General features: G+C 36.4%; 1 protein-coding gene across 4 annotated transcripts in view; it reads right to left on the reverse strand.

Annotated features, from left to right (window-relative positions):
• Positions 1-23,103, reverse strand: part of SRBD1 (S1 RNA binding domain 1) — a 123,941-nt gene that overhangs the window by 40,938 nt on the left and 59,900 nt on the right. For all 4 annotated transcript variants that reach the window (XM_027641638.1, XM_027641639.1, XM_027641637.1 and 1 more), the window contains 2 exons: positions 22,900-22,991; positions 9,784-9,866 (listed from right to left, as the gene is read on the reverse strand). In XM_027641638.1, coding sequence (XP_027497439.1) covers positions 9,784-9,866; positions 22,900-22,991 — 175 coding nt within the window. The remainder of the gene's footprint in view (positions 1-9,783; positions 9,867-22,899; positions 22,992-23,103) is intronic.

A 23,103-nucleotide genomic window follows, 5' to 3' on the forward strand; every position in this document is an offset into this window, starting at 1 on the left:
ATTAAAAAAAAATAAATTTATGTATTTCATTGCAAAACATATCAAGTTCTTACTTGCCCTAACATCAACCACTAGAACCATACATATTAACAAACCATTTATAGGTTTAAAATATTAAAATTAGAATTTTAATTGCCATTTCTCCAACTTCAGGAGAGCACAAATTTATTGCTGATTTCAGATTTTTGCATATCAAGTCAACAGCTGCTATACTATGAAACACACAGAATCCACTCAAAAGTATGATACTAATAGTATTTTTACTCATGAGTCAAATGAATATACTGTTAATTCATGAAACCAAAACAGATGCAACAGATGACCACTGCACAGCAAGCAGCAACTATGGAATTCCACCAACAAATAATATTTACATTCACAGTGTTTAAACTGGCCCCACACACATTCAAAGCAAGTGATTCACATCCCTACTGCCACTCTTACCTGACTTTAGACACTAAAGAGATGCTTTTGCTAGGTTAATAGTTTAAGAAATTTTATCATTTTAATATTTACATTAAAATCTGACTAGAATTCATAACACAGCATCTTAAAGATTAACTTACTTCACATAAAAGACGAATGTTTGAGCCTGAAACACAGTTTCATGAACACAAATAGCACATCATGGATACAGGTAATAGCATGAGTAATCTGCAGCTCTCTGGCTGTTTTTTACTATAGTATTTTTAAGACTGTTTTAGAGTGTTTCAAAAACGCAAAGAACTTGAGTTATGAAAATTTAACTGACACTGTGTGAAAGGAGTGAACAAGTCTTCAATGCTAAAATTGTGTATTTTCACTTAAAGTTATTGAACACTTAAAATGCAAACAGGAAACCCAATATCTTACACATTTTAGAAACTGTTCAATCAAAATTCTTTTAGAAAGGCAGATTATCATCCTCTTTTCTGTTTCAGCTTTTAGTCAACCAAGTGTTTCCAATCCAATGCACAAAGAGGCCATATCAGGCTGATTTGCAGAATCCCACCCTTAGAACTCCCATTTTGCTTCTTTTGACACTTGGTTCCCATGTCAGAATAGTCTTTCAAAAAGTTTAAATCTGCCTGGATGGATCATCACTCAGGTTGCCTGTGTTTGAATTAGGGATATTAAACAGGCTTGCAGAGAGGGTACCCAATACCTGGGCAATCCTGCTCACGATTTTGTATCTGCCACTTTTACAGTGGTCTGGGAGTAAACAACCTTTACACCTATTTTTTGTGAACAGTAACACATATCACTTTAACCCAATTACAACACAAATTGCAAGTCTGTTGTCATATGGTGACAAAAAACTTCCTAACAAACTTCTGCCATGAGAACTGGTAATTAAGCAATCAGAAACAAACTGACAGGGAGGGCATATCTGTCCAGCAGCTGTTTCCTATCAACACTCTTAGATCATCCCACCTCAGTATACCAACACTTCTGGAGCTTCCCTACTTTTGCTGCAACCTCAGCAGCTCTCCATATGCAGACAGAAACTCTCTAACATTAAATAGCAACACTGCGAGAGGGAGATTATTAGCAGTAATGTCTAAAATTTACCTGCAGTTCAAGTTGCTTACAAAAGTACACCTCTGACAAGTTTTCAAATGCTGTCTAGAGTGCATTTTTGGTGACAGCAGCGAAAAGAGATGCAGTCCACAGGCAGCTTCATGAGTGACATGTGCAGATGGGGTCATACCTCTGCGCTCTTGCACTCTTCATAAATACACACGCACACATTTTCCTTCATTTCCTTAAAGGGGCAGCATCTCACCTCACTGAGGCTGGCACATTTCCTTGGAGATGTCAGTAAATATATACAGTGTAGTAGCTAAAATAATTAATAACACAACTGTTATTTCTTTCTATATCTCTTTGCTTTGTTATAACCAGCTGTAATAGACTAGCAAAAGTTTATTGTGCTTTGCTGGCAGAACACTTGATTTCTCTTTGCCAGCCAGAGAATAGGTAGACCCAACCAGAGAGACTGCCAAATTACAGAATATATAAACCATCCCTGGCAATCAGCAAAACTGCTGCTGAAGATTAAATTACAAAAACTTGCCAGAGGTGTAACTTACTCGGAAAGGATTCTTAAGTTTTGCTCACCTACTTCAGTGGGGTGGGGAAGCATTCAAAAACATTATGAGGTTATTACCTCTCCCTGACAAAGCTTGTCTGTGAAGATTTTGCTCCCGTTGGATGTCAGATGGCTGATTCACAGGGCTTCACTTTTCAAAATGAAAAGCACATAATTTACCCTGAAAATTATGTTGGGCAAAAACCACATATGACTGTTGCTTGCTCTCCTCACAGAGCTAATGTTTCATCACTACTAAAGGACAAGTAAGGATTCCATAAGTTGCTCAGTGTTAAAAATCCTGTATTAAGCACAAACATATTCACCAGCTACATATCCATTTAAATAAATAAATAAACCTTTTCCCCTACTGAGAAGACACTGGGTTTTTGGATTGCCCTTAAGAATATTTTATAGGTATAAAGCCACCACACCCATCCTCAAATAGTTTTTGTAAATCTTAAAAACTTCTCTCATTTTTTCACAATTTTCAAGGCAAGCAACCCCTTGCAGTATGCAGCAAAAACATTCAATAATCGCCTTGCAGGAGACTATGGGTTCACAGGAGAGGTTTAAGTTTCCTTTATTGAGGAGCAAAGCTAAGAACAGAGTGAAATACTATCCTGCATGTCCATGTCTTAAAAGTCCCACTGAGTTTATTCAGAGACAAGATTCAATACATAAGCAGCCCAGAATTTGACCAGTATCTATACATACTTTTTTTACAATAATGGCAACATATCCTTTAGTCTGTTTTTAAAATTTAATATAAGTATAGCCAGTTTCTTTCATTTCAGCCCGATTCTAGTCTACCAGCATATTTCCTATTACTAGTTTTTTTAACTTAAGATATACCCAAAATCAACCAGCTGCCACGTACTGCCAAAAAGGAGTGATTTACATGCATTAGTAAGTGGTCTGATTACTGGAAGAGATACAAAACTGAGCATTGGTATCCTCATCCTTAGACTTTGTTTTGTTTAAGCAAAGGTTCTCTTTAGCCAGTCATTTCAATTAAAGTACAGAAAAACCAGAAACAAACTCACAAAACTGCAATTTTATCCTAGGAGTTTCAGTTCTTTGCCTAACTGTATGTGTATATTCAGTATAGTAATACAGAAGGAATGCTGAAGCCTTTTGTAGACAGGCTGTTCAACTGGATGTTGAAACCTGCAACCTACAACTTTGACGAGGAAACAACGTTCCTGATGAACTGAGTTTCCACAGGAGCTATGTGAATCATGCAAAATAAAGCACTGCTCACCTACGAAGACATCCCATTTTCTTAATCAAAAAATATAAGTTGCAAACCCACATAAATTTGTTTTAATGAGCTTAAAGCAAGCTCAAGTTTGAGGCTGTTTTGATAAACACACCTCAGAGATGTAAAAAAGAGACACTCTTGCATATCAGATGCCATCATATTCTCACATCATACATGAGTGATTCTCCTATGCCTTCCAAGTAACACACCTAACTATTCATATACCCTATGGTATAGGGTAAAGTAAAATAAACTTCTTAAATACTCAGTGAAAAATGTACATTTTTGTCTGAAAAATCAGTCAGCTCCAATACTTTGCTCCATGTTATTAAATAAAAGCATACTAAACAAAGGAGATGTAACCAAAATCAGATACCAAGAAGGATACAAAGTCTCTTATATTTCACCATTAAAAACTGTGTATCTATTCTAAGGAAAAAAAGAAGATAAAGTTTTCTTAAACCACGCATTGATTCTTTGCAATGGGCAATGTCAGGATTCTGACAACTCGTTTGCAATCACTAACTACTTCACAGCTTTCTTTTTGTTAGCAGCTTCCTATTTAAACATAAATTTTCAAGTTTTTATTATTAGAGAAACAATACAACATGTGGTTTACACAGACGATGCTAAGAAGTTCTGTTTGCTGGGGTTTTGTAAAAACAAGATGACAAATACCTTCAGCGCAAGAGACGAGTCAGCTTCTCTTGCATGAAAGACAACAGAAATAATGCATAGGCATTTTCAGCCCACAGGAGTACCAGGCCAACACACCTGTATCTGGTTATACTCAGAGAAATCCTTTAGGTCTCCCTCTCCTCTTTGATCCCTGTATTTCTAAAATGTTCTTATAGTTCAGCTCTCAGATATCTCCAAATCTAGTAGCTATTCAGCATTAAATATACAGTCAGATTGTCTCAAGTAAATAATTTGCACGAGAGGCATTCAGAAAGGTAATAAAATTTTAAGTAGTACTACTGTCAAAAATGAGGTTAATGCCACAGCTTTCTAACAGCCATCCTGTTGCACAGGTACCCACTAGAGGTTTAGAAAAACTTAGCAGTGATGATGCCACATACACCTTTTGAGGGAGGAAGATGATTAAAAAAATGCAAAAAACCTCAAAGGGCTACATGCAGTTTCAGCCATGTGTAGGAGAGGCCCATAACATCCTTCCACCACTGTCTACCAGTTTGCCTTCATTGCCCTGAGGCAGGGAAGGAAGGACCCATGCAGGGATGGCCTGAGACAGCAGACAGCACTCTACACAGCCTTCTAGGAGAAAGAAAAGAACTCCTTCCTTTCCAACAGGAACTGAGATACAACCTTCAGTGAGATGCCTCACTATTAACTAGCTGGCTGTAGATTTTGAAGTGGTTTATACCTGCAGTGCCATAATTAAGACAACTGATCCAATTAAGGAGGAAGCATATCTGATTAAAAGCATTCCCTGCAGTCGCACTGTCATTTAACAAAACGTACCCATCTTCTTTGGGGGAAAAGCTCAAGCCTAAAAGGCATATCAAATTGCAACTGAAATAATAAAACATCCTGCAGGTAATAATCAAATGCAAAACTAATGCACTTGAATAAATAGAGGAACACGGGAAGGAAAATGGACAAGAAGGACAAAGGCATTTCCAGATTCAGTTATTATTGGACATTCTGAATAGGCTTTATGAAACTCTTTGACCAGGACCTTTCCGCATTATATAGAAAACAAACCAAGAATTAGTGCAATGGGGTTTTTTTCCTCAAAGAATGGCTATTTAAGAGTATTGCTTACAGATTTTATTTATTTGACACAAAATGTTCCAGATACTTGATCTGAAACCAAATATCCTCCGACTTCAGAGGTTACAGAACTACATATATTATCTCTTACATCCTTTTGGGATGCTAATTTTCCAAATGTGTCCAACAGTGAAGATGTTACCATGCACAAAAATACATTATGAACAGATTTTTGCACTCCAGAAATTATAAAGACCAAATAGGATGCTGAGACCAGACATGGTGTACATTTTTAAATATTATACACAACTTGTGAAAAAGTCTAATCCTTCAACACAGACCACATATCTTGTTCTTAGGTTACAGATGAGTTTGAGCTCCATCTAGCTCTTTCTCTAGAGGTTACTGCTTACTGTTTTTTTTAGCATCGAGGGATTTTGTACATCAACTGAACATCAAAAGACCAACCAAACTTAACATACTTCCTTAGCTCTACTTCTCCTTTCTCTGCTTTACAATACAGACTCAGGTTTTGACTTTTTAACAGTATATTAATTTAATTCCAACATTTACCGTGATGAACTCATGGACACAAAGTTTATGCTAGTGCTGTTTTACTCACCCATGAAAAGTTGGGTCTCTATTTGAGAGGAAGGATTTTTTTGTTGTCTTACTCATTTTCTTTGCTCTGAAATTCAATTCCCTAACCACAATCTTTGTGAAGAAGCTTTGTTCTCAGCTCTTATCTACGTCTTCCAAGATCATTACAACTGCAATGGTAATTCACTGCCAAAAATCTGTTTACAGCATAATAAAGTCTTGAGCCACTAACTGCTTCTTCCCAGATGGGAATTTAGCTTTGAACTGGCATGGGGAGGTGACAAGGCAAACATATTCAGTATCAGGTAGAGTCTGGGCATCATCTTCATGTTCAACTACAGAAGAAATCATAGTAATATGGCCTGAAGGTGATAAATTAATTTTGGCTAGGTTCCTGTCTGGGAGGAAAGAACAATTTTCCTAATGAGATAAAGATGAAGTAAGACAAGGACCTTTAGGCAATTGGAATTTAGTCTGAGAGAGGCCCTAATAAATCAGGTTGTGCTTCTCTTTGTTTAAGGAAATACCTGTTAGGAGATCCGGGGCCTGTTTATTTTTCTCTGACAAACCTGATTTTTTTGGCAGTGCACAAACTCAGAATCATACATTGAAATAGGAATAAAAGCAGGTGGTCAAATAAAAGTTTCAATTTTTTTTTTTTTTCATCTAAAATAAGTAAACACAAATCCCGGCTGCTGGGATTCAATCTACACAGATCTCCTACTACCTCAAAACTTCTATTTCCATATGCAAAGTATCCACAGTCAAATGAGCAGATTTGCTTGGAAAACTTGCACTAGAAAAACTAGGGAATATCAATATTCTCACAAACATGCATATGAAGTACCAAGAGGTTAGATGGGAGGGACTGAAAATCCCACGGAAATAGCAACTACAGAAGACGCAGCCCTTTCATGCACTACTCTTGGTGGGGCACGCACTCCACAGACTTTGAGCAAGCTCATATTGCGAGCAGCAGATTTAACACATGAACACTTTCCTGTAGCACTACTATCACTGCTGACAGCAGCAGCTCCTGCACCGGTTGGTCACTCCGCTGAACACACAAACATTCCTGTACCACAGTCCCATGACAAAAGCTACAGCCTTCATCAGGTAGATTCTACTTCACCAGTCTCTCACCTCAACCTCCAAGAAAAGACTGAAATCACTGTATCTGCCACTGCCTTTACAGCAGAACAGTTTGGGACCTCTGGCTATCATGAACTGACAGGGAGGCCATGTCTCGAGTCAATCAGGCTGTTGTGAAGGCAGCAGCCGCAGCTCTACAAGCCATGCATTCCTGCTCCTCCCTTATGCCAGTTCAGGACACCACGTAGCCATTGCTAGCACTACAAAATTATTGGGGCACTTGGGTAGAAGTAGCAGAGAAGGTAAGATCACTTCCTCAGGGAGTTCACACGTTAATCAACACACAGAGAGTGTGCAACAAGCCCTCAAGAAACCACCGCCCTGCTTGTGCTACAGTTTCCACAGTCGCCGGCAGCAGCATGCAGTCTCAGCCTGTCTCTGCCTAAAGACTAGTCGCTGTCTCTCCTTCAGGACAAGAATGACAAAACCTAGATTTGTCAGATTCTTAAATATCAATTTCAGGGTGTTGAAGAAAGAAAAGGTCATATTTAAATGCTAGGTTTAGAGTTACGACAGGCTAAGAAAACAACCACCTCTGTGACAAGCCTGTTATATTTCTGATCTAGACTGCACATTGCATACTTCAACCCAGAAATTAATAAAAAGTTACAGCCAGCAATTATATTATAAATTAAAATGTAATAAACCATTTCAAATTGCCTTGGATATTATAAAATTCTGTGCCTGAAATACTCTTTATCTGAGGGATTATATCAGCTGTTGCTCTGGGACTCCCTGTACAACACAACAGCTTTTTCCATGCCTGTCCTCTGAGACACTAGCAAGTGACCGTTCTCTCTGAAGGAAGACAAATCATAAAAGCTTCATTCCTCTTCCCCTCCATTCCTCTTCCCCTCCCTTCCCCTCCCCTGCCTTAAGAGAGTTGTCATCCCCAAAGGGCAGCAGACCATCTGACTTCACTTTCAAGAATGCAAATTTGCTTTCAGTAGTGTCACATAAAGATCTAGTAATTGAGAAATTTCTGTATCACTGAATGAGCACATTATAGCTTTTGTGGTGATTCTTCAGAATTCCGACAGGACATTTATCTACCTCCGAGGATTTATTCAAACCATGACAAGACTTAAAAATGCAGATAGCTGGCAATAAACAATATTTGAGGTCTACCTCCATCAGGCTGCTAGGAATTATTTCTCTGAAACTTTTCATATAACCAATTTGGACATTAACAAATAATGTAGTTGGGGATTTACTTCCAACACACCAGTAGCAGATCAAGAAGCTTCTCTGAAAGGGTCAGTAACACGGTACTTACCTTGTTCTCTATCACTGCAAAGCAAATCATGCCAGTTTCAGCCTCTGAGACCATAGGGAACTGTTGCAATACATTCAATGCAACATTCATCTCATAGTACAACGCTCCCAAACCCATATAAGCACCAACAATTCCATGTCTTTTTGCTTTAGATGTATGCTTGTACAATGCCCATGTGAACCATAGGAAATGGTGTGCATCTAAATCAATACATTATAGACACAGCAATGTAAGTTCCTAGTACTCAAGAATTCACCATATACTTCAAAAGAGTAAAATATTTCATCTCGGAATTGATTTTTAAAAAATTTTGTTTTAAAAGAACATCAACCAACTTCTCTACGTACTGACATAGCATTTCAAGGGGTATTTTTGGTAAATATTTTTTCTTTAAAGCAAGGATGAACAAAAAAATCTATATCACTGTTCATTAGTTTTGTTTTGACATATTGCTGCTATTGTTATAAATAAAAGCAGTGGGCCTCCACAAGTAAGGAAACCAACTATGCTTCAGATTGAATCTTCTCTTTTTGCCACCCCCTGATTTATAGCTGCCACCATTAAAGCACATTTTCACTGAAATCTGGATACATATGTTAAAGAAATCTACAGTATTTCAGCCCTTCAATCTAGTTTTAAAAAAAAAAACAAAACAAATCCAACTACAATATAGTTCATACCAAGGTATTAAAGTTAGGTTTACCGATATGTTTGCTGTTCGCAAGCAATGTATGTTTTATCGTCTGTGGCAATACAAGTAGGGCTTACAAAAGCAGGTAGGAGTCATTCCTTAACCAACTAAAACGTTGACCTCAGTTCCTTAAAAATCAAACAGGATACACATTTCTTGGAAATTTTTCCTAGCACCTTTTCTTTGTCACACTACCTTTAGCAGTAGTAGTAAAGTATGCTTCTAATTGCATTCTGTTCCATTAACTCTCACGAACTTATCTGAAAGAACAGACCCAGACAGTTCTATTTTTACTCACATTCTATAGTTTCAAAAATATAGAGAAAAGTACATGTCAAGTTTTCTTTTTCTTTTTTTTTTGCTTCTCTATTTGGTGGGATTTAAGCATGTGCATAAATGCTTTCCTGAATCAATGCCAGCATGTTATAAAATGACAATAACTTATGTACCGCTTCTCAATACAATGTTCTTTGTAAAGAGAGTTTGAAGATAAAAGTTACTTCTCAGAAATAATCTACAAAAATGTAGAAAAATCAGAATTGTCAAACATTTTCCAATTCAGCTTTAGTAAATGAAAAACTTCAAAACAAGTGCTTTTATTACAAACTTCTAAAAAGGAATGCACCTAACAGTACAAATTAGTGGCTTCTAAATGGAGGATCAATATCTCATTGCATTTTACACAAAGAGCTAAAACCCCATGCTGTAACAATACAAAAAAGAGAAAGCTTTACAGATCAGGTTACTTGTCTGATTTGACGTTTTTAATAGACTATACATCTGGCTACAGCCATTTCAGAGTCTCAATCACAATCGTTAAAAGCAGAGATTAAAAAAAGAGGCAGTTTATGACTTCTGAGTATTTTCTACCATTCTATCAACACTACAAATGCCTTTTAATGGAGACGTAGCTAGCTGACAATTATAAAGCAGAATCTTGGTGTTGCTCTGTATCATGATAGATTACTTAGATTAAATGATATGTATTATCTTACCTGATACATTCCAACTCCTAGGTGTTTGGGCTCAATTTTCACTAGTTCAGCTAATGGGTCTTGAACGCGTCTAGCTATAGAAACTGAAAAAGAGAATTAGAAAACAGTGATGGATTTTGTCTGAGAAACCAAAATCGTATAATTGCTTTTGCTAATTTTTCTTTTTACATCTTCTACATATTTAATTTCTTTTAAACCTGGAAATAACCAATAATACATTTTTTGCTGTTAGACACAGGACATCAAATATATATTAACCAAATTCGTTATTTGAGTAATTCAAGCAAAGACCTAAGGAGATTTCAAACTGTAATTGTGACATTTAAGTTTTTGAACCACAGAGTTAGTAAATAAAACTGTACATTATACTTTTACCCATGTATCCATAATAAATGCATATGTAACACTTAAACTATATAAGAACTCTTTACCTTAACTCACAGATATGTATAAAAAAATAAACATTTTAAAAAATAATGGAGTAACTTCACAGACTTGTTCATCTAATATAGTATTCACTAAGGTATATATTTTATCCTTATATATTATATATTTATCTAATTCAACCATAAAATTCAGTGTTAACTTTGAAAATGGTTCTTTGACTTTACTAATCTAAACTGCATAACAAAACACATCAATTGCAAAACTGCAACCTGTCATTGCTATAACCATGTTTAGAAAAACAAAAGCAATTTCCAACATTTCTGATGCCTTTAAGAGCACACGGTCTTCTAAATCAAAATGTTGAAGCAAGCCTACATTTATTAATAAATCCTTTGCTTATCGAAATCTCAGGGAAAAAAAAAAGCTCCATTTGCAAACGTAAATTCTCAACTATGGTCGGATTCCGCAGATACTGTGTTGTATTCAGTACAAATCCCACCTCTAGACCTCCAAAACAATAAAAATTAAAAACAAAACAAACAAAACCTTCAAAAAAAAAAATTAAAGAAAAACCCCCATACCAATGCCAGATCTCGTTGACAAGGCTGCTATTCCTACCACATGCACTTATTCAAGAACAAGAGAAATGTGTTGGGACACAAGAAAGCTGTGATCCTTTAAAAGCTATGTCCAGAATCAACTCCATAGGGCATTAGTAACTTCAAGACACACTTCCTAAAATTTATTTTACATTTAAATACATTTTTAAGCAAATCAAGAAAGGGTTAGAGGAAGAAAAGGAGTTAGAAGTAAAAAACTATGAGCACAGTAGTTTGGTCAAACACACATTGTTTAAATAAGAAAACTGTAAGTATCTCCAGGGGTCAATAGCTGATTTTACACATATACAAAAACATGAACATGCGTATAATTATCGTATATTATATATTGTATATTATATATAGGTAAAATAATATATATATATATGTATGTGTTTATAAATACATCTATAAGGCACTTTACTGAATCACAGAAGAGTTCAAGTTGGACACCTCTAGAGAACACATGTTGTCTAGTCTAACACCCCTGCTGAAACAAGGTCATCTACAGCAGGTTGCTCCAGATCACATCCAGTTGGGTGTAGACTCCACAACCTGTCTGGTCAATCCATTCCAGTGTTTGGCCACCCTGACAGTAGGTGTTTTCTCATGTTCAGATTGAATTTGCTGTGTTCCAATCTGTGCCCACTACCTTTTCTCCTAACAGTTGGCCATCTGAGAAGAATCTACTTTTCTCTTCTTCATTCCCTCCCATCAGGTGTTTATAGCTATTTGTAAGATTGCCCTGAGCCTCCTGTTCTCCAGGCTGTGCAGTCTCAGTTCCCTTGGTTTCTCCTTGTATAAAAGGTGCCCCAGACCCCTAACCATCTTTGCAGCCCTAATTTAAATTGCGACCATCACTATTGCAGGGTGTTACATTTCACAGCATTTCAGAAAAGAACTTGACTAAACATTGATACTTAAAGCCAAAATAGTAGCCAGAGCTAACATTTATTGGCTATGCAGGCTCCTCAAACCACAATTGCAAAGTTTAGCAATTAAATGCTGCACTAGAGATTTCATTTTTAAAGATCTGCACTGCTAAATGCACAGTTAACATGAAGTTCACTGCTCGGTCATGCAAGACTTTTCATATCCTTTATTATCCATTTTAACATGCTGACAAAGGCAGTTTGCTAGCTAGGGTCAGAAAGCACTGTGCTGGTGACATCTGATATGCCTGCTTCTCTGATTGAGAAGTTCTAAATTCAAAGACAATCATATATGCCTTCTTGTAAGGAGAAAAAAAAACCAACCACGAAAGATTAACCAGTGTAATACAGCAGTTATCACTTACACAAGTATATCTTAGTGCATAAACGCTTCTCTATAACAATAATTCACATTAATTACTTTGAAATACTAGTGGTAACTATCACCCACACCTAACAAACAAAAGCGAAACAAAGCACCAGTTAAAGCAGTGCTGATTGTTTCCTTCCAAAGAAGGAAACACAACTATATATTTCTTCTGAATGAATCGATGCCTATGTAGGTACTATACTTGTCCTTCAGCAACCCTCCTTAAACTTAGCTTGCTTGATAGCTATATAATGTTTTAGTTCTACCTAATTGCAAAACACATTTCAAAGTTACATTTCAGATAAGCTGAGAGCAAATACCTCTCACTGTCCATATCTCCTTTCATTATATCTTTTAAAAATAGACAACTACATGGATAGGCTGATAAAGGAATTTTCCAAGCATAAACTTCTCTTGGGAACGTTCAATTAAAAAATAAAATTTAGACTCTTTTTGTCATAATAGCTTGGTTGACAATGCTGTCATATCCCAAAGAGGCTTCCAGTGGAGGCGTAGGACCTGATCCAGCAAAGCACTTCAGCACAGATGCATGTCGGTATTCCCACCGGAACTAGCAAAACTATTCACACGCATAAAGTTACACAGACATTTAAGTGGTTTCCTGGATCAGGCCTAATAGTTACAATATCTAAGCAATATCAGCTAACAGTCAGTTATACTATTTAAGGGATGCAGCTCCTATGGCCAATACCAGCAGGATAGCTGACCTGCGTAATTCCCACTAAAGCCGCAACTTACTCCAGAACTTTTCAAATTAATAAATCAAAGAGTTCACAGTAGGAGAAAGGCAAGAATTGTCCACATTCTCTCTAAGCTGAAACTCAGTCAAGATTAGCATCTACTGCCTCTTGTACAGGCAAATCCTCTCATTCTTTGCTAGAGTAGCTGCACACTGCAATACCTGGGTCTGTTTAGGGGGAATGAGGCTCCACTCTGGCCATTTGATCCATGTGCCTGGACTTCTAAAATACAAGCAGAGTATCACTGAAATCACAAGGGCTCTGCAGGAGTGCAAGGTCTATTCCTATGGAACAGAGACAGTAAAACCTGATGGTCTGACATTTTCCCCTTAAAAACTAAATCAAGACTATCAAATCTGATTTTCATACTGAACTATTTTACACTAATATGGGTATTGCCTAAAACTACTTGTTTTTATCCTTAAAGTAAATTTTAGAAATTATTAGAAACCATGCATTTTCAAAAGACTAACAATGAAACAGGTAATGCATTCTCACTTCTGCAGATATTAAGGTATTCTTTACTTTTGCTGAAGCAAATACAAAATAAATGATATGATGGCATGTAGGGCAAAACTAGAAAATCAGATTTCTCAAAAGTTATCCACATGGCCAAACATGAGATGCCACTCTTAAAAATACGCTAATCTAAGTAAAACGTGAAAAAAATCCTGTTCAATATTAAACAGGGTATTAAGATCAGGATGACATGACCCACTATTAGAAATAATTGCACACTTGAGAAACTTAAAGCTTTGAGTTGTGAATTAAGAAGAAAATATTACTGCAATACTTGGAATCATTATAACATACTGTGATTCCCTACAGTTAATTAATGTAAAATTTTAACAGTTGGGGGGGACAGGATGGTCTACCTCATCCTCCAACTTCAGTGTAGAAGAACTTTGCATCCATATGCAATGAGAAATAAAGAAGGTTACAAAAAGCATATTTACTGTAATCCTGTCTTGTCATTAGGGCATCTTCTGGCATTTTGTAAGAAAAGCAATTTAACTGCTTGGAAGCCTTGATTCACTCCACACTTCAGTTATTTGACAAGACAAACCCACCAGACAGTAAAGGATGCTTGCATGTCTCCAGTGAAGATGCCAGTGTGGTGAGCAAAAAGCATCCATAAAAGTTGCTTGTACAATTCATGTCTATCTCAGTGTCTGATCTTCACAGAAAGTAAGGAATTACATTAAAATGTTTTGTTTCCTAATGCCTAATGAGCAGATATGCCCTCACGAGCTTGCAAACACACCTAATGATCTGGCTACTCCTGTCTTAAAATTATCAAATCTCTCAATTTCAAATTGACAAATGTAAAATTAAGACTATTTTCCTTACACATACATGTCACATAACTTTGTTCCTCTAGTACTTTCTACAGCAAGTGATATCATTTTTCACAGGGATTAAAAAGGAGAGTTTTCACTCAGGAATACTGATAATAGTTTTCAGGTTAAATCTTTTTAGACTAAAGATGATAAAAACTGTCCACTCTCAACAGTGATGGGAAAAAACAATACAGCAGCCTTCCAACTATTTCTCTAGATGATATCTATATAAGGGCCACATCAGCTGCCAGTCCTAAAAAAATCCAGAATTAGTGCTAACTTCTTAGGCTATCTGCCTCGCTTCAGTAATGGAACAGGTCTAAAGCAATCACTAAGACCCAAATCAGACATGCACACTATTTAGGGTGCAAAGGCAGCTGGAAATCTTGTCAACTGTATAAAATTTATTATGGTTTCAAGTATTATCCCCAATTTGGGGGCAGGCTGCCAACTCCTCTGTTCAGAAAATTGCATATTGAAACGTTCTCTTTTTGCATTGCTCTATGTAAGAACTCAACGGTTTAGATAAGGAAGGACTGAAAATGAGGAATGCTTATGGGTAGAATGAAAAAATGCAATTTCTTTCCGTTACAGTGGCATTAAAATATTGCATGCCAGCGTAGGCAGAAAAACATTTCTGGCCAAAAGTCCAAGATGATGGCATTCCTTCTTTTAAACACGTCTTCACACAAGGATAAAAATGCGTCCCAGTCAATAACTGTGACAGCTTAGCTACCTCATGAGTGGGAGCATTTGTTTTGTGCTTTGAAACAATATGAAGCTTCCAGATGTGAAGGCAGTAGATAGTTTTACAAATAAATACGTGGCAATCACAAGCCATTAAGCTATGATTAGTTCAGCTTCAATTTTGTCATAAATGATATAAGTCTGTATTTTTATTATAAAACCTCAGTATTTCATTCTTGCTGAGACATGCTATTATAACATTCAAGTAACTCACTCTCCTCCTATTTTAAATTAACTTTTACACCTTAAAAGTCTGGGTTGAAACTTCACTGTCAATGAAATTAAAAAACAATCTATTAAGGTAATCAGAGACTAACTCACAAATGCATATGTAATTACTGTCAATATATCATACCAGAGTAGATATGGAAACATTACAACTTATTCAAATCCCTTTATAAAGCCTATTATTGTGTTCAAGATCAATTACTCTCCATAAGTATCTGCAATAATGTTTACTCAGTGATCGATTGTTCAGGTTTCCTGAGTCCTGGAAGCTTTCTATCCTGTTGACCTGAGTTTCACCCTCCTTGCAAAGGATACAGTGAAACGTACAGTAGTCTTTTCATTAAGCATTCTTTCTCAGTAGGTCAGGATTTGTGACACAGTTTTGAATCCTCATATATCTTCTTGGTGGGTTTAAAGTATGCAATTTATTTTAAGCAACTGCTCAACAGCTGCATTTCATCCAAAGTTCTTCTTTGGCAAGTGAGCAGGTTTTTGTTTTAAAAAGGTTACATTTTAGTTTACTTTTAACTCCATAAAACTGATAATCTGTTACTTGCCTAAGATTAATGAAATAATGAATGACAACATTTTACTTATTTACTACAAAAATCTTTAAAAGAGATGGGTTGAATACAACACAGAAAGTTAGAAATACATTTAAAGAGAAAAACTTGACAAGTGAATATTACAATGTAGCTTTTTAAAGTCAGTATTTTTTCTTAGAAACACTTTCAAAATCACTTTTTTCAAGTATTAGTAATTTCTGTATCACAGAATAGTATCAATTTTTATCCAATATGAGATGGGAGACACATAATCATTTAATTGAAGCCTGATGTGATTTTTCTGTCACAGAAATGAGTTAGACTTACAAGATGGTATAAACTCAAAAAAAGTATTTTCCACCTGCTCACCTCAAAAGGTAGATACCATCAATATCCTTTTCACACTTACACTGCTCGTACTAACTGCATCACCATGCCATTGATTATTGTTACTACCAAAAGTAAAAAATTACTTGAAGTTCTAATCTTACAAGAGCTAATCATCTGTACCAACCACAATTATTAACCTTTTATAACTGACCAGAATATCCTTCCCTATGCCTACAGTAAGAAAAGCAGCTTTGGCGAGTAACACATCATACCACAATATTAAAAGGAGACCAAAACTCCTTGAAAAGCATTCTAGTACCCGTTGCTCCTCTAGCTCCATACTTCAAAAAAGTAACAAAGTCTTCAAAGGAAAATACACAGACACAACACATGCACAGTTACATCCAGAGGGTTTTCATAGCTCTTTTATGCTAAAGGAAACTGCTTGCAGATTACAGATCAAATTATAGATCAGACTACAGATCAAACAACTCCAGGCCACTACCGTGCTGTACAGCTTCAGAGGAAATACAGTGCTGATAAGCAGTATGTTAAGGATTATATACCACCTCTCCCACATACCCTGAAGTTTCCACAGATTAGAAGACATTAGATTCTCGTCTAGAACAAGAAAATACAGACTACAAACATCTCTAACATCCGTCTAACAACCCATTCAGCATTATGCCACTGGTTTGGGGCAATTCGAGTCCATTTTTCTCTTTCTCAATGTCCTGAAGCAGGTACACATGCCCATGTACAACTGCAGGAGGCTCAGTCATTTCCAGACTATTTGCAGTTAGGGACTGGTTTTTGAAATTACCCACAGAGTTCCTATAACTTCTGTTTAAATTGCAGAGGCTAGTCCACACCTTGAAATAAGCTTCTTCTCTTCAGCAGGAACTGGGTCTCACGGGGAGAGAAGTAACAAGACCCTCTTGTTTCTATTACTAATTATTTATATTACTATTATTAATTAAGAATTATTGCCATTACTATTATTTTACTTTCTTAATAGTACTATCATTAATAGGCTTCATCTTTAACATATCACTATTGTTCACCATCCCTTTTGCTTCTAACCACTGCATGTTCATTATCTCAGTGTGACTCTCTCTGTTCTACTTCCAACAGTATAATTTAAATTGTTTTTAAATGCTACAGAATAAAACAGATGCAAGATGATACAAGATTTCATTTTGTACTGCTGTAATTGCACACAACTCATCTAAACATTGGGCTGACAAAGTCTTTTAATGCATAAGAAGTCAGCGCTTACTTTCCTTTCTGAAAGCTCGTGGGACTTTTCACCAATCCTCTACAACTAGCTGCAGAAGAAAGCTTCCACTTAGACAGCAGCGCAAATGGTTTAACCAGAAGACTAAATAAACCAATAAAGTTTTTGAAAAATGACCTTCTCTCCTGAGTAGCCAAGGGGGAGCAGTGCTCTTTTAAGAAGATGAAGAAATTAGCTCAAGTAGACATCCAGGCACTATGTCCCACACATCTAATCATCAAATTGTTTTACTTTCCTTAAGATAAAGTCAAAAGAAATTACATTTTTTCCAATCTCTACCTTCTACTTGCTGGCCAGTATGACAGCTCTGAACTCTATGTCTCTAACAGGACCCCAGGGAATAAAACCCCGTAGCATAACAGTCTCAAAGTTCTAACAAGCCCTCAAAGCCTACAAGGCTTTCTTTTGCAAGGAAAAGTGCAAGTGGTGTGCTGAACTTTGAGTGTACAATAATGCAATGTGTTCTGCCCTGTGGAGAGGAGACAAGCAGATGGGATTTGACAATGCTAAGGCAAGATGTGCTGCGTGACCTTTGGTTCTCTCAGATTCTTCTTTATCCTCAAAAAACATCCCTTAGAAGAAACACAGTTTCCATACCGGATTATACCTCTGCATGCAGCACAAGACACATGCTTGCCCTGTTAGTTTTTCAAATTTTTACAAAAAAGCTTTAGGGAATATTTTATCTACATTTGTTGCTTTCCTAACTGGGTGACACAGCTATGTGGTCTTGACAGAAGACCCTAGTCCTTCATGGTCAAGAGGAAAATGAGCATTTTTTGGAGACGTTGCATTAGACAAGCCCAAGTACGTTGTTCTTGTTCCAGCTTCTATTTTGCTTTTTAAATAGTGAAAGACAGAAAAGATTGCTAATTTGTTAGAGCATTCACCTCAAAAGGAAAGATAATTCATTAATTTAATTAAATTAAGACATTTCCCATTTAATATAACTGAGTGCATATCAAAACCAGAGTAAAATCCTAGCATGACTACTGCCTTATAGCAATTCTCTACCATCAGGTCACTGTTTCACCAGAATTCATCAGTTTCCTCTGATTCTTAATCATTAAGCAAGATTCATTTCATTAGGCTATCCACTTCAAGAGGTGGAGAGGAGGCAGAAGGAAAAAATCTGTTGTGAGCACAAGCCAAACAACTGGTGCATCTTCCTCATACTAAGGACAACAAAACCTTCACTGGCTGATCATACCTCGTCAAGTTTCCAGGCATCCAGAAAGTACATAAATTCCATATTTCTGCGTGCAACTCCTTCAACACTACTCATAGATCCTTACACTGTCTATATAATTCATCTGTCCCTCCACGGTCTTTCCATTTTGTCTATTTGAACTTGCTCAAGACAACAAGCATTTGCAACCAGGAAGTGCAGAAGTGGAGAAGCACTGAGAGAAAAAAACCAGAAAGACACCTGGCAGTGTCTGTGTGTTGACACCTGCACTCACTTCCTTTATTTCTCATCTCATAAACCTTATTTTTGTGAGGAATACAGGCTCTGCGCAACAAAATAAACCCTAAGGCAAAACTGCATAGGATAGGATGGAGGTAAAGCAAAGAAGATATCAACCTTTGTAAAATCATTTCATTCCAGAGTTCACAGGCCCAGTGACAGCAACCAGAAAAGGTCAGCTCTGATTGTCATGGAGTCCATTTATTTGAGGGAGGAATGCTTGTCATCACTGAGTTTAGCTTTTTTTCTTATACAAAGAATACCACATCAAGACAGTCATCTCATGTGCTCTGATAAGGAAAGATAATTAATGGCAAGCAAATTACTGGTAAATTTGCAAGGTAAAGTACCATACCCAGTGAACTGTTACAACTGTTTCAAATGGAAACTTGCATTCAGGCCTTGCACTGAAAAAAGGCACAAGCAAGTCTCAGTCAGAGAGACCTAAAGTAACCCAGAAGATCTTACAGACAAGTTAAAGTCCATAACTCTTACTTGAAGCTGCCATGAATAAAAACTAACCAAAGGTTAAACATGAAGTGTTGTACTGATGGTAGCTAAGAAAACAAATTAAGAAAAAAAAAAAAAGGGCCCCAATGAATGAACAGGACTGCCAAATAAATAGGAATTTGACAGCTTTATAAAAACTCCACCAAATTAAACATTAAACTATTTCTTCAAGAAGGTGGCCAGAGCACACATGCCAGGGCAGAAACAGAACTGCAGTCAGCCAGCCAGCCTTGCAGCTCCCTCATTACTATTACCTCATTACAACCTCAGAGCAGGCACTCACAAAGCCTTCACAGGGCACATATATTAATAAGTTTCATAAAGGCGAGCAACATTTCCAGCTTGCAAAGTACTCTATTTATGGTGTCCACTCTACCCTAAAAACTTCCACCCCAAATCTTAAGTCTATAGGCACAGTTTTTGGGAAGGAGAATTCATGGAAACCTTGCATTCCCTTCTCTGTCAGACTGCAACCCTATCACAGGTTCATCCAAACCCCCATTACTGAACTCTCCAATGGCTTGCTCTCTAGGCAGAACCCTCCTAATCTGCTGCAGCTGAACTTCCTCAGCCTATCAAGGAGGAAATCCTTTTATTGCTCTGGCCTATAAGCCTCTTATCTCCTAATTCTGTGAGGCTGAGAAATAGCTGTTCTGCTCATTAATCCTCCAATGACTGTCAGAAGCGGATATATACCTTCTCACTCTACTCAAACACAAGTAACTAGGTTTCATCAAGTTCTTTACTATCTACTTAGCTGAGTCCCACTCCATGACATTTCATAGGAATTGGAGTAGCAGAACAGAAGCTTCTGCACTTTCATGAAATATTCAGGATAATTCTAAAGTTGGAAAGACCGTATTTCATTCACTGCACTGTAGATAACAGCAAGTTGTTTAAGAAAAGAGCAATTTTTTTTCTTTTTTTTTTTTTCAAGCAAGTGCAATTTTGGCTAAAAGCGTTGTATGGATGACTATAAAGACTTTCCACTACAGTTTATATATACATCATTAGTTTAAAATGAGATTTTTCTCAATTTATTACTAACTCACATCATCCATGACCTTCCAAGATGGTTCAAAGGGAAAAAAAATAATAACCAGTTGAGTTCCTGGATTAACTAATACCTTCAATTAGCACCCCCAAGAAATGCTAAAGGTTGTTGGTTTTTCCCTATACAGAACATTCAGCCAAGGAGAAATTAATAAGCTAATTTTTTATCATGATTGATGTCTTCTATTTCTCTGTATGCAGTGAAAACGTACTACAAATAGTTACTAAGCACCACTGCAAATATGACACATAATGTGCATTATTTAATACTTCACGTTTATGTACCCAACGAACAATCATAGGCCTACCTGTGTAAATCAAAACAAACCCAAACCCTTCTATAAAGTTTGTGTTGAGTAAAATGTTAAAGTGGCAAACAGTGTTAAGATCACAGACATCTCACGTCAGCTGTACCTTTTATTTTAACTATAAATGTCACACTTCATCATGCAGCTGTCAGCTTCCCTTAATGTACTAAATGCTATCATGTAAGCACAGAATCTGACATGATGTAACACAACAATTAAAATAAAAAGCAAGTCAGCTTTGACACAATGTCACTTTTCTGTTTGCTGCAAATTAAAGGAAAATCAAAACTTGAAAAGTAAAAGCTAGTCAAGAAAAAGTTTACAAAAACCCCTCAAACATCAGTTAATGCTTTCCTTGAATTTTATGTCACATTTTCACATTGAACGTTAAGAAAATATCCACAGCTTTAGCACAACTAATTATAATTTGACACCAGAAGACATCGGGAAGAAAATCTATAACTTCTAAAAAGATTCAAATGTAATAAACATAGTTCTAGCTGTCAGTTCCATACCAGCCAACATCCATGGAACTAAGCAATTATTTTTCACTTTCTACCCTACTCTTTTTCAGTTTATATCCATTCTGTGGGACCACTACGGCATGTTAAAATTGCTGATGCTTTTCAAACCAGATGCAATAGCACTTAGGTTATGCCTGAAGCAAATCCTAGTAATAGTAGAGAAATTATGAACTCTAGGTAATTAACACTGAAACTGGTCATGTATTAAAAATTTTAGTTTCATTTACTGTACTTGATGCACAACACAAAATAAGTGTCTGAAATAGTGAAAAAAAACTTCAGAAAAAATCACGTACATGTGGAAAAGCATAATGTTAATAATTAGATTCCTTTCTTTTCAGTGGTATTTTGTTCATTTCCATCAACTCTAAACCCACATTTAATAAATCAGCAACATAAAAAACTTTGGCCCAAGGGAAAGCTAGTGCCATCTGTCACAAACACACAGAAACGTCAAATGCCTAATATTTGCTCTGGCCATACCATGACACATTCAAAACCTCTGTGGCCCAGGGAAGAAAGAATCACAATGGAGCCTGTTTGCAGTCAGGAAAAAGAGTCAAGTAAAAAGAAGCTAGAGGCCTGTCTTGGAAATGATATAAACATTTCAAGAATACTCCTGTAAAAACATTCACTTGAAACATTGAGTTAACACTTTTTCCCCTTTGTGGAAATAAAAGGAAAAGGGAACATGGGGAATTCTAGAAAGTTTTACCTCTGAATACCACATAACTACAGAATTGTTTTCTGCTAATCTACTTCTACACCCTCCAAAGGATTTCCAGGCCAGTAACCTGTCAGAATAACATTAAAATTAAGAACATTATAATTTTTACTGGAGAAGACTTATACGAGTGTTGCTGTGTTTTCCAATATGCTATATTTGATTGAGAATGACAACAAATTGCAGAAAAACCAAGAATAAAAAAACCCAAGGTAGGTAAAAACAAATACAAAAAGACACACAAAAATACATAAATGAAGTAATCCAAAAGTAACCTCACACATATCCTTACAGCTGTCTCCTAATAAACCAAATCTATGAGTAGAATTTGGACACTGACAAAGCTGCCAGGAATTTGATCATTAAAGACTACTGTTTAACCAAACACTGAAAATTATAATAGTGGCTACACTTGCACATTTCTAAGAACTTGAGCTGTATTATACCTCAGTGACATTTATGTTGAAGTAAATAATTCTTTAAAAACTAAACAGTATTTCTTGAGGACTATATTCAGTTACATGAAGACTTCAGTGATCACAATGGATGTACACCTTTAAATTATCTGTTCTGTTCCTACATTTTTTCCTAGCCCTTGAATGGTTTCATTATTTCTAGAGACATTTGTGTGCACACAGGGGACAAGAAAAGAGAGGAAAGGTCTAGTTCTTGTGGGCATGGACATGTGCAGCTATGAAAGTTTATGCAATTCATCATTTATATTAATTGTTATAAATTCTCCTGTGCCAGGCTATTGAAGTAATACATCCACAAGGTTCTTTACATTACAGGCATTAGAAGAAGATGATGCCATTAATTTGCACACCTAGGACTTCAAATGTGAAATACAGAAGAATTAAAGTTTAGAAACAAAACAACCAAAACCTTTTCTACTTTTGACTATTATTATACTTAATATTATAAACAATACAGTCTGATAACTGAGACTTGAGCTCCATGTTGAAAGGTGATAAAATGAAATACTCTTCATACCTGCACTTCTTAGGTTAGGGTCTAGGTCTGGCATTTCCTTGGATGCTTCCGCACTGACGCTGTAGATAGATGCTCCCGCTTCACTGACAATGCTGAAAAATAAAGTGGCAAATAATCAATACACGACACAACTGAATAATGCAACTGAAAGACTTTTTAAATGACTTAAGTGAATATTTGTTGGGGTTTTTTTTAAAGCCTCAC

This window comes from Corapipo altera, unplaced genomic scaffold (assembly GCF_003945725.1).
Source record: "Corapipo altera isolate COAL_440 unplaced genomic scaffold, ASM394572v1 48b, whole genome shotgun sequence".
Lineage (NCBI taxonomy): Eukaryota > Metazoa > Chordata > Aves > Passeriformes > Pipridae > Corapipo > Corapipo altera.